The sequence below is a fragment of the Cydia pomonella genome, chromosome 9 (assembly GCF_033807575.1).
Source record: "Cydia pomonella isolate Wapato2018A chromosome 9, ilCydPomo1, whole genome shotgun sequence".
Classification (NCBI taxonomy): domain Eukaryota; kingdom Metazoa; phylum Arthropoda; class Insecta; order Lepidoptera; family Tortricidae; genus Cydia; species Cydia pomonella.
The window spans coordinates 9,740,341-9,752,768 of record NC_084711.1 but is presented as its reverse complement, the minus strand read 5'-3'; the positions used below and the strand labels follow the sequence as shown (position 1 = coordinate 9,752,768).

At 36.3% G+C, this 12,428-nt stretch overlaps 1 protein-coding gene across 1 annotated transcript; it reads right to left on the bottom strand.

The window, feature by feature from the left end:
* On the bottom strand, positions 1–8,426 carry LOC133521299 (fungal protease inhibitor-1-like). Its single transcript, XM_061856180.1, has 3 exons — positions 8,271–8,426; positions 6,232–6,431; positions 1–161 (listed from the first exon to the last, which is right to left on the bottom strand). Exons 2-3 carry the CDS (start codon positions 6,428–6,430, stop codon positions 43–45), a joined length of 318 nt encoding a protein of 105 aa, XP_061712164.1. The 5' UTR covers position 6,431; positions 8,271–8,426; the 3' UTR covers positions 1–42.
* Between the last annotated feature and the right edge of the window lie 4,002 nt (positions 8,427–12,428).

Sequence of the window (12,428 nt, the reverse complement as noted above, 5' to 3'; positions counted from 1 at the left end):
TTAGGAAGCATTTTTTATTGCATGTTATTACTTATTTCTTGATTAGTTCCTTCTCTGCACTGTAGTACAAACGCCACCGACGCAGACGAGCGGCTCACGACACACGGCGGACGGGGTCTCCCCTAACTCCTTGCTGTAAGTCTTGCACCTGGCATCTTTCCCTGTAAAATAATTACGGATAATTAGTAAAAACGTTAACTGTAAAATAGGTACAATGCTATCTATGTAAATAGAAAATAATATGCATAGATAACGGCAGTTTTATCTAGTTGACTTCGAATCTCAGTAAGCACTTTTATTTTGTGTTGAGCACGGATATTTTTGTGTATTCAATTTAAATTTTTATTTTGAGATTTTTTTAATTATTAAAGTGATTGTTTATTTATAAAAGAATAGTTCAGATTAAACTAAGTAGTTTTACTCTTTTCCAGTTGTACCTACTGCTGTAGCAGGACAGTATTGACTATTTCTGAATTTAAGGTTAAAATTGATTCACTGTTAAATAAGCAGAGCGAGATACTTATTGAAGCTTTAGATATATACCTTTTTAACTCAATGTTTTTATTTTAATTTATTTTGTAAAAGCGATTGTAATCTCGTTTATCTCTAATGTACCAAATTTTATTCGATTAACTAAATTTACCTGCTTTTAATTTAAAAGGTGATAATTTTTCAAATTTATAATATCAGTTTTATGCTGGCTACATCCTAGCAAAACGTTTTACAATTATATCCCCGTCCTTGGCTGATTGCTCTGGCTGGTTATAACAGGAACAAGTTTGAAGGCCTTCATAACAAAAGATTAATAAGTTCTATGCCCACGGGTGCGGATGGGGCTCATTAGCCGTGCTACGTGCAACTGTACCGTGTTGTGTAACAAAAGAGACGATTATGAGTTCTATTCCGTAGTTACTTTACTACTTCTAATACTTCTAAACCCTATAATACTTGGAATAGGATAGAAAAAAGTGTCTGGGTCAACTTTTATTGCTATAGGCAAGCGTAGATTCTGTTTTATATAGGTTTGCTAACTTCGACGTAACCATACATGAAAAAAATCATTAACATTCACGATATGCACCTTTTTGTGTAACACTTCATCCCTTACAAATATCGGTAAGTAATTATATATTCATATACAACGTGTTTCTACTCTCTGGACATTGACCGAGATCCTAAGTAGAGTTCCTTCTCAGGAATGTTCTAATATGGTTAATTATTCGATTAGATAAGCTTAAAAAAAATAACGTTAAATTACATACTGTGTTATTCGCTCTTATACGATAAGATTAAAGTGACACGACATACTCTTTAATTACCGCGTATCTACATACAGGCTGTTCCGAAGTATTAAATCGTAAATCATTAATTTATCCGTTAATACTGTGTTGTTTGGAATGATACTTTGTATCTCTGAGAAATATCCTAATCGACACCTCCTATTTATGTGTCTAGGGGGTAGAGACACGTTGTATTACTCGTAAACTTAATAAGGAATATAATACGAGTTGTTTTCTTTTATACCATGACAGTGGCAAATAAGCAAACAGCCTGCCTGATGGTAAGCAGTCACCGCAGCCTATGGACGTCTGCAAATCCACTACTATAATAATATACTTCTAATCAGAACATTAGAGTGCTGCATATTAAAGGTATTTTATGTACCTGGGATAGTATCATTACGAAAATGATGAATTTTTCAATTAGTATTTTCATAATCTGAAATACACAATAATATTTTGAAATTTGAAATACAAATTTATATTAAAACTGGTCATCCACATAGTATTTTTATTTAAACGATAAGAAAGGCAATCGGATATGTTTCGTTATTTCGTTGTTATGTTATTTTTACTCAGAATCACGAGAACAATCGATTGCATGAAACAAATTTTCAGTTTTATGAAGTATTTTCACAAACAGTTTGTATGGACTGTCACAAAACATCTAAAATTTGTATGAAAAATTAGGGACAGTTTTTTTATTTGTTTTAACCAATATACGATTCTGAGTCCAAATAACGTAGTAGCACCAGTGACCGTGAGGGGAGCAGTAATCTGACACTTCAATTTTTATCCAAGAAAATAAGGGTAGGAAGCCGATTTCTTAACGTGGCGACACTGTCCAGTAGCTGCACACTAGCAGAGTGTTGCCGTCTTAAGGTGATCTGGGGGCCTACTGCAAAAACCAAAATTCGCAAATTGTAGGGATCTTTCTCTTTTACTCTCACTAAGACGTAATTAAACTGACAGAGCAAAATGCAAAAAAGTATCTCAAAATCGGGCGTAAATCGTGAAAACAAAAAACTTGATAAATACTTTCCATGAAAATTATAGTGAACATGATCGGTCTTCTCTTCTTAGTAAAAGACGTACAAAGTGCTGCGAAGGTACTCCCTTATGCTTGTAATGTACATGATACTTACCTTTTAATAGCCCCCGTTTAGCCTATTCTGACAGAATGGTAACTACGAAACTCTACACTGAGCATAAGAAATAAACACTTACGATACTTTCTTTCAAATAAAATAAAAATTGTTGAAATCGGTTCACACAAAAAAATATCCCTGAAGAACCAACATTGGGTCACAAATATTAGTTAGCCGATTCTCCTACAGATGGTGCTGTAAACAATTTTACTTAGTATACTTCTGGTCAAAAGTCTTTCGTGTACCTAAGTTAGTGAACCCTCGTTGCGCGAGTTAAACATACTCTCACTTGACCGGTCTTTTTAATTATATATGACACTGTAAGTTTGTGCCCCATTAGTTTACAATCTAACATAGGTTAGGTTAGTTAGTAATTTTCCTACCGGTAGTTAATTATTTAATTAGCGAGATTGTAAACTGACGAGTGTTTACAATTTTACGGTGGCATATATATTTCAATTTAATCTGGGTCATTTATCTTCCTTTTTCTTACATTCTCCCCTTTATGCGACGCTAATGTCATATCGATTACTCTTTGTTTGATTTTAACCGTATAATAATTAATCGAGTCGGTGCTCTCTCGAAGTGAAACGAATGGCGGTACTGGGACGTGAATTTATATTCCGACCAGGCGAGCAAATGCATTGTGATAAACTTAAAATAATAACGTTTTATAATAATTCGCTTTCAATTGTAGGGCTTATTATAAATAATCATTAATTTAGCGCGTAAGCAACAGGGAACAACATGCGTAAACGATTACGCTTCGTAGCGAAAAAAACGCAATTGTCACTGTTAATATGGAATAGTGATAGGTAAAAAGATATAAAGCGTTTCGTTGTCGTAATGAAGCGATTGTCACCTTGGCTAGGCACCCAGGACAACCTAATACCGGGTGGGGTCTATAACAGGAGCAAAAAGTTGAAATAACTTTCACATAATTTAGAATATTAATAGGGATAACGACAGGAGAATTTATAATATTAGAAGGAATCACCTATGGCAGCGATTGCTAAAGAAGACAAGAGCATGATTAACCAATCGGAGCCGTGTAAATAACATTTCAATGGTTCTCATGGAAATGCTTATCTATAGTTCACTAGTGAACAAGACCCCACTCTAGATGTCGCTTGGAAATAAGAAAAGCTAACGAGGTCAAGTGGGAAAGCGGCGCTCTCCACCGATCAATTCGAGGGCGGTAGTAAATGTGTGAAATGAAGTAGCGAATAAGTTGACGCTGCTGGTTTACTGATGCTGAAGTAACATGGGTGAAATGAAAAGATAATAATAAGAATAAGACCACTTTTATCATTTACCTAACTTATTTTCTGATATCATACACCTACCTAAAGAAAATATGAGTTTTATAAAAAAAACGCCAGTTTTCCCTTTTTAGTGCCAGTCGTCTACCTTTTGAGGTAGCTTTTGATTTTTCAATAATTTTGTAGATATACATCTTGCGAGAAATACTTTTATTTTTATCGGCTTCAAACTTTTGTACCTATCTACTGTTTGATATCGTTTTGGTGGTTTTACAAAACAGGGACCTGTTCATGGCGACTCTTTGAATAACTTTTGAAAAGCGATGAGGATATTATTTTTTTACCGAATTTTTTTTATTTTTTATTTGTCAAAGCGAGAAAACTTGAATGATAACTGATTAAAAAAATAACATTGAGGATAAGACAATAAGTAAAGATTTTCACAAAGTAACATCATCTTAATCTTTAGTCCCTTGTCCACTCCCCAATAGCCGTCCACGTATACCATGTGCACACAACATACATCTCACGCCATTATGGCGGCCGCGGTTTTAGTGCCGCTAGTGGCTGGCTTCAAACGATAAAAGCGCTAGTTGTGCCAAACTAGAGGTAATATAATAAGGTTTAAGAAGTAGATGATTTAAACGACGCCACTTGCACCAATCACTAACCCGGGGTTAACCGGTTGAACCTAGAGTTACCATGATTACCAGTACAATTTGACACTGGGTTAACGGTTTAACCGGTGGGATGGTGCAAGTGGCCCTTAGGCATTTGATATTTGTCGATTAGGTGTAAAAAATGCATATAACCGGCCATAGCGTGTCGAACCGCGCACTATAGAGAGTTTCGTACCGAGACACGATATAAGCATGTATTTAAAAAACATAAAACGTAATAATAAAGTAGCGGATCTTAGAAGCACGCAAGAGTGTTCTTTGGGCAGTTTTTCAGCCGTAACTCAAAAATGAACTTTTACAAGCCAACGCATAGTGCAGTCAGTATCAATAGTAGCGGATGAAACAATGCGCCAAAAGTATCTGACATCCCGGATAGCTTTTTCAAATATAGATAAATCTCACGTTGAAATGTATATATTTTACAGTCTTAATTGTTCTACATATAGGACCTTAGAACCTAAATGGTCGCGTACTGTGCGGTTCAAGAGGAATTTCCTCCCGCGGACGCTCCGGCTGTGGAATGAGCTCCCTTCCGAGGTTTTTTCGAGGGTCTACAGTATGGGGTTTTTCAAAAAAGGCATGTACTGGTTTTTAAAGGGTCGGCAACGCGCATGTATGCTTGTTTGCCACCGTCGTGGTATAAAACAATATATATAGAACCATCAATTTATTTATGTTGCAGATTGGTAGATAATTTTGACGCGTTGTGAATAAGTGCAATAGGCTAAGGTCCATATTATGTAAAATAATTAGCTTAAAAAATATTGTAAATAAAAAAATATTACGTATGTTATATTATTCACTGGTTGACGCTGTAATTGGATATGGATTGATAGCCTACGGACGTACTTTTAAAACCTATTTAAACCATGTGCTTAATTTACAACTGAGACTGTTAAAAAATATTACAAACGAAATCCTATAAAAACCTATAAGAATGATAACGTAGCCTTATTCAAAACATTAAGCGTCTTACCAGTGCATGACAAGGTTAGATATTTATTAGCAACTGATCAGTTTAATTGTTCTGAGTTTAAAACGCTGCGAGTGTACACACGACCGCAAAGAGGGTCAGAGCGCCGTAGGTACGCGGAGCCCACCGCCAACAACTACTATGGTGAACGAACGCGCAGCTATCTCACATCGCGAATTTTTAACAAAATTTCCTTTGAAGACGAGTGTAGCAGCAAAAACGTGTTTAAAACGAAACTGAAAAAGTTGCTACTAAATACCTCAACTCAAAACGTGCCTCAACTTAAAAATAAATAAATAAAATATATAAAACGATCTCAAGCTTGGGCAACTAGTTTTTTCAGATAAGAAAAACAATACACACCTACATACATACATATAATACTTAGAATAAGTCATAATCATAAATACTTAGATAGTTCATAAGATAAGATCGGGTACACAAAAACTGTAAGTGAGTGCAACATTCGCCGATAAACGTTATGTTTGGCGAAATATTATGTACCTAAATGTATATTGTACCAACTTTTTTTGATAAAAAAAAAAAAAAAAATCGTTGTTTTTGAGGCTGACTGTACTTTTCTCGAATAATTTTCGTGGAAATACGATAAAAACCCAAAACTTTATATAAAATCTAAAAACAAAAATCTAATCTTTATATAGTATCAAAACATAATGCATAATTACTAAACTAACTTGTGAAAAAATACTGAACACCATTGCCGGCTGGCGCCAGGTATGTGTGCTACCTAAACTACATTCTTCGGTGGTTATAGACGGTATTCCATCCACCACTACTGGTGAGCCCATCATCCCTTCTGGTTCCCCCGGACCAGGTGGCATGCGTAACGCATTTCCCCAACGTAAAAAAAGGTAGGGCCCGACTCACCGAGCAGAGTGACGCAAGCAGGGCAGCAGCCGCACTTGCCGGAGTGGTTGGGCTTGTAGACGGACGGGGAGCGGCAGCTCGAGGACTGCACGGGGGCGCTGCACGGGTGCTGCTTGCAGTAGTTGGTGCCGCACACCAAGTCGCCGCAGGCAAAGGCTAGAGCGCACGCCAGCACAAATAGGATCAGGGCTGCCTTCATGCTGTTATAACCAAAATTAAACCTTAAATAATACCTCACCTACAACAGCACGAAGGCTACAATAAATGCTTAAATAATTCTAGAGAATACTTAATTATTATAGTCACACGAAAGTTTGAAAAAAGTATGTGTGGCCATAGTGTAGGTATATAGTAGGGTAAGTGGACTGTTGCCTGGTCAATTGTGGCGTGTAACGCGGAAAACTGGGCAGGTCATTTTACAGCAGGTTTTTACGATTTAAGGAATCTTGAAATTTCAATATTCGTAATGCGTTTTAACTTACACTAACAAATAAAATATGATAAGCACAGAATAGGCCTCAATATTTGACCCTTGGCTTTTTTTACCTTTAGAATTTATAGCCTGGAGCATGCAATATAATTTTTGCTCTAATCTGAGGATTAGAACGGCTCCTTAATAGGAATCCGAAATTGTAAAAAAGGGCCGCCTTATTGAATTTCGTCATTTTTGTCCCGGCGATAATGAAAATTGATGTATAAGGATGCCTTTCAGCCCTTTAATAGTCCGTAGTCAAAATTATTATAAACGTCAGCCATACTATATATAGTTTTTGGCAAACCGCGTCTTTTCAGTTCGGGGCGAACTACTTACTGGTTTAAGTTAAATGTTCGTGCGTGCTAGATACATATCTGTATTTTTGAAACAGAAAACCGAATAGTAGGGACCTACACGATTTTTAATATCGCAAACGAACGCAAATGGGTTATTCCCACTAGTTACCACCAAGTTGTTACCAGTGGTAACTACTGGGAATTTTTGTCTCACCGTTTACCACTGGTAACTACTGGGAATAAAAATCCCACCTTTTCCCAGTAGTTACCAGTGGTAAAACGTGGGAAAAAATTCCCAGTAGTTACCACTGGTAACAACTTGGTGGTAACTAGTGGGAATAACCCACGCAAATAAACGCAAGGTGCTCTTACATACACTTCACAACGTTGAAATGAGAAAGGTGTGTAGGTAAACGTTACATCAAATATTTAACAATAATAAACAGTAGGTAGCGTAGGAACATAATGTTAAAGGAAGCTGTGCCAGTTTTGGTAGGTAAGTTTATTCAAAAAGTCTATTTGTTTAGAATGGGGGCTATTAGATATGCGTTTGCCATTTGTGTAGTAAGTATTATTTGCCTATTGGATTGTTACCCATATTATCCTTTCAAATTGAAATTTATGCCGGGCTTAGGATGTGTATAAATTAGATTAAATAAAAACAAGAGCATGAAACCCGCGAACCGATCGGAAACTGATTAATTCGGGATTTGGTAATCCCGAGTGATCTGTACCAAACTGAAAACGATTGCCCGCTCTCGGCGGCATTGAACGCCGATTCCTGAGCGTTCGTGCTACGAATTAATAATGTACACTCACAGAAAAGGTTTTTCAATGTCTACGCGATGCGATTTACTACAAAACGGAAGTACTCTCTCTACCTACGCTAATGATGTGATGTGCTGTGATACTCTCATAGTATTTTATCTATTACAAACTATGAGAATACCACAATACCCTAATGTCTAAAATATTGTATAACTAAAAATAATAGTAATTGTAAACGGAAAATATATGATTCGTATATGTAGCTGAGTAAATTGCGCACGTGATTTTAATCCCTTAACGAATGTCATAAAAAATATTTATTTAAATTTGAACTTTAATCTTTCAATAATGTTGAATATTATAACTGTCATATACGGTTGCATATGCGGTAAAGCGTTAAAACAGATCACGAAACCTCTTATGTTGTAATAGCATTATTAATTCACGAAATGTGTAGAATATTTAGTGGATTAAATTATTTGTTAAAAAAAGTTGCTTACTTTCTTATATGTAGTTTAGATCCGTGTTAAATGAGCTGCGTTCGCCGAATGGAATACGAATCGAAAAGCACCGAGGAGCAGTTATACAAATAGCTCCAGATAACCCCGGGACGTGTTTACTTCGTAAGTTGCTCTCTGGAGCTCATATCTTTGTGTTTCTCGTCTTTATCTTTAAATTTCGTAATTAAGTGTAAATCATCACAATTTATGAGTATACCTAACAAACATGATTATTAAAATTTTATAGGCAAGTGGCGGCCAATTGCATATATTTTTTTGTAGGTACCACATAAACCTTTGAAATTAAATGTATCATGATAGTTATTCGTTTATTTAAGAAACTAATTTTGTTGGTGATATAGGCTGTCATTTTCTCGATATCATAGCTACATCTATCTTTTTTAGGGTTCCGTAGTCAACTAGGAACCCTTATAGTTTCGCCATATCCGTCTGTCTGTCTGTCTGTCTGTCTGTCCGAGGCTTTGCTCCGTGGTCGTTAGTGCTAGAAAGCTGAAATTTGGCATGGATATATAAATCAATAAAGCCGACAAAGTCGTACAATAAAATCAAAAAATTTTTTTTTTTTTTAGGGTACCTATACGTAAAGTGAGGGTGAACATTTTTTTTTGCTTCAACTCTACAGTGTGGGATATCGTTGGAAAGGTCTTTCAAAACTAATGGGGTCTACAACAAACATTTTTTGATAAAGTAAATATATTCGGAGATAATTGCTCCGAAAGAAAAAAAAATATGTGTCCCCCCCCTCTAACTTTTGAACCATAGGTCCAAAAAATATGAAAAAAATCTTGGAAGTAGAACTTAAGAAACAAACTATAGCGGATATGATCAGTTTAGTTGTTTTTGAGTTATCGCAAAAAGTTTCCCCTTCATAGTAAAAAGACGTACACCCACAGTTCATCCCTTGGTTAACAATCTACCATACTTTAAGCTCCAGTTTAGCTTATTGTGACGGAAGAGTAACTACGGAACTCTACTCTGAGCATGGCCCGACATGCTCTTGGCCGGTTTTTAAATATTCGTTTTTAAAAGTAAGTAGGGCGATTCCAAACTCACAAGCGGTATTGAACCTTTAAGTCTAAGGAGAGACTTTACCTCCTTGTGTGTGTTCTACCGCTTGTACAATGGGCTGTGCTCTTAGGAATTGTTTGATATTATGCCAACGGCCACTTTCTATCACCGCACCGCTCGCCGTCGGCAGGGTATTCTGTTCATCCTCACACCTTAGAATCTAAATGGTCGCGTACTGTGCGGTTCAAGAGGAATTTACTCCCGCGGACACTCCGGCTGTAGAATGAGCTCCCTTCCGAGGTTTTCCCGAGAGTCTACAGTATAGGGTTCTTCAAAAAAGGAGTGTACAGGTTTTAAAGGGTCGGCAACGCGGATGTAACACCTCTGGAGTTGCAGGCGCCCATAGGCTGCGGTGACTGTTTACCATCAGGCGGGCCGTATGCTTGTTTGCCACCGTCGTGGTATAACAAAAAATGCTTATATATATCGAACAATTTAAATTTAAACATTAAACATTTATTCAGCAAATAGGCCACAGGGGCACTTTTAGATGTCAAATTTTTACAAGCAAAATAACCAGAGATTACAAAATACTATTACAAATATGGAATTAATGAAATATTAGATACTTAATTAGAGATGTATACAATCTCTAAATTTCGAATTACATAAAAAAACTATGATAAGAAAAAAAAAACAACAAATACTAATTTTTCTAGAGATGTAAAAGCCTCTAAGTGTCAGAGATAAAATATAATTAAAAATAACGATCACTAAATTAACCTTATAGAGGTGAGGGATCTCCAAGACTTGAATTCTTATATAAATAATTAAATGTCTTTTAAATTAAATCAGACGTCTAAAAGAAATTAAATCAGATAAACAAACAAGAACCGAATGAAGTGTCTCACGTTAATGCCACACAAAAGTAAAGTTACACACTTATAACATAACATGTAGCTCGTGTAAGCTTAAACAGACCGGTCTCCACAAACAGCACCCGTTCACGAGTATGACGCGTACCGCCTCCCTCAACGTTCATTCGGGAAAGTGGCGACCAGTACCCCTAGTGTAAATATTTTCGACAGCGAAACGTGACGTACGCGTTTGCGTTAAGTGTCATTTTGTATGAGATTTTTGACTTTCCAAAACGTCCCGCTTGGCGCGCTGTTCAAAAACCCATACAAAATGAGACTTAACGCAAACGCGTACGTCACGTTTCGAAATCGAAAATATTTACACTAGGGGTACTGATCAACCGTATGCCGAATGCCACCGTAAACGATAAATAACAAGAAACAAATGAAGAATTTTACATGACCGCTGGACAGGATAGGTAATGGTTTGGTTCATTAGTTTTATATAAGTATCATGGCTCGATTGTTTAAAAGGTTTTATAACATTAAAAGGCTTGAAAAAGGGTTAAATGAATAGCAAACAGACCCTGGGCTATGTCACTAATGACAAATGTACATTACGAGTATATACGTGTACTAGGTGTGTTGTAGGTATAAGATACAATAATAACATGGGCGACCTTTAGCATTTTCCCGGGCGAAAGTCGCGAGAGCCTAATGGACTCCATAGCTTTTACGAATATCGTCTGATGAATTTTGTGCGCTTGCCACTTAGAGCGATATTCGATATCGTTTCGACGTATCGCGCACTCATAACATGTCTTGTGACATTTATGGCTGTTGCTCAATATAGATTGTATGTATTTAGTATTGCTAAATTACATTATAGATGTATTACTAGCCTACGCTGACGACTTCGTCTGCCTCAAAGACATTAAAAATATATCTTAGTGCACCTTTAATTTCTTTGAAATCTGTTGAATCAAATCAGAATGATTCAAAGGTTAAACTGGTCGTAGAACAAACACTCTAAGAGATTAAAAGTAGATTAGGTCGAACTGAACGAAGTTACTTATTCACGTGTTTCAGATTACAAAAACTCAATAAAGGCGCCTTCATATAAAATATGTTTCGCCTACGCGAACATCAATCTTGGTTCAGTTACAATTCAATCACGAAGACATGAAACCTAGCTCGATGACGCTATACGAGTACTTACGGTGCTTTATACTGACGCATAATAATTTGTCATTCGAAATTAGCTTCGGAATTTTGGCGTAAATTTATAAAGAAAGTACTGCCATCGATATACAAAATGACGTAAATTTGAAACGAACTTGTACCTATTTGGTTTGTATAAGGTTAAAAAAACATAAAAAGTTCTTTCATACAATATTAGTACTCGGTGTAGCATGGGATGGATACTGATTTTTGTTAGATGTGTGTATGCTATGGATATGGTATATTTCATTTGTGAATGGATTTTAGTAGTAAATTGAATTGGGCCATCGCGATATTGCGTACACTTATAGTTAGGTATTGGTATCTTACAATTCACATTTACAACTTGTCTATCCTCCTGATGACCAGCGTCCTACACATAGTACACAATTAAGTTTTGACTTTTTGTAAACTAGAATTAAATTTAAATTAGCAAATTTTGAGACATAAGCTAGACGTCAGGAGGCTATAGACGTTTGCTAAATTACGTTGGAAGGTTCATCGGATCGATTTCACCTCTGATGTATGATTTTATAAATTGATCAACTTATATGTCACCGGAATCAAAACGAAATACTTCGTTAGGCGTTAGGTACAACGCTGGTGGTTTAATGACAATTTTAATAAACGAAATAATATGCTTAAATTATACATATAATTCCGTGGGGTAAGCTGTACCATCATTTTAACTGTAACAACTATTCTAAAATAAAGGAAATAACTTTTCGCGATAAATATAAGTATACGAATCGCTCCACTGTTTACTTGCGTTCCTATTTTCATCAGAACAACTTACCCCCGGCACTTTTAGCCCCGATCTCCCCTACCTATTAAAAGTGTCGTGATAAATCAAATGTGGTTTGTAAGATATCAATAACTAGCGCTATAAGCTTGCAAAGTTCCATTAAGTGGTTGAGTGCAAAAAACTGAGTTGGGCTTAGAGGAAAAATACATGAAACTGCATTTCAATTTCGTGCTAACACCGCCACCGCCACAGTGCGTCATTTACCTAGTGGAAAAATAAACGAATGCAAAGGACGAGTGTGGAATG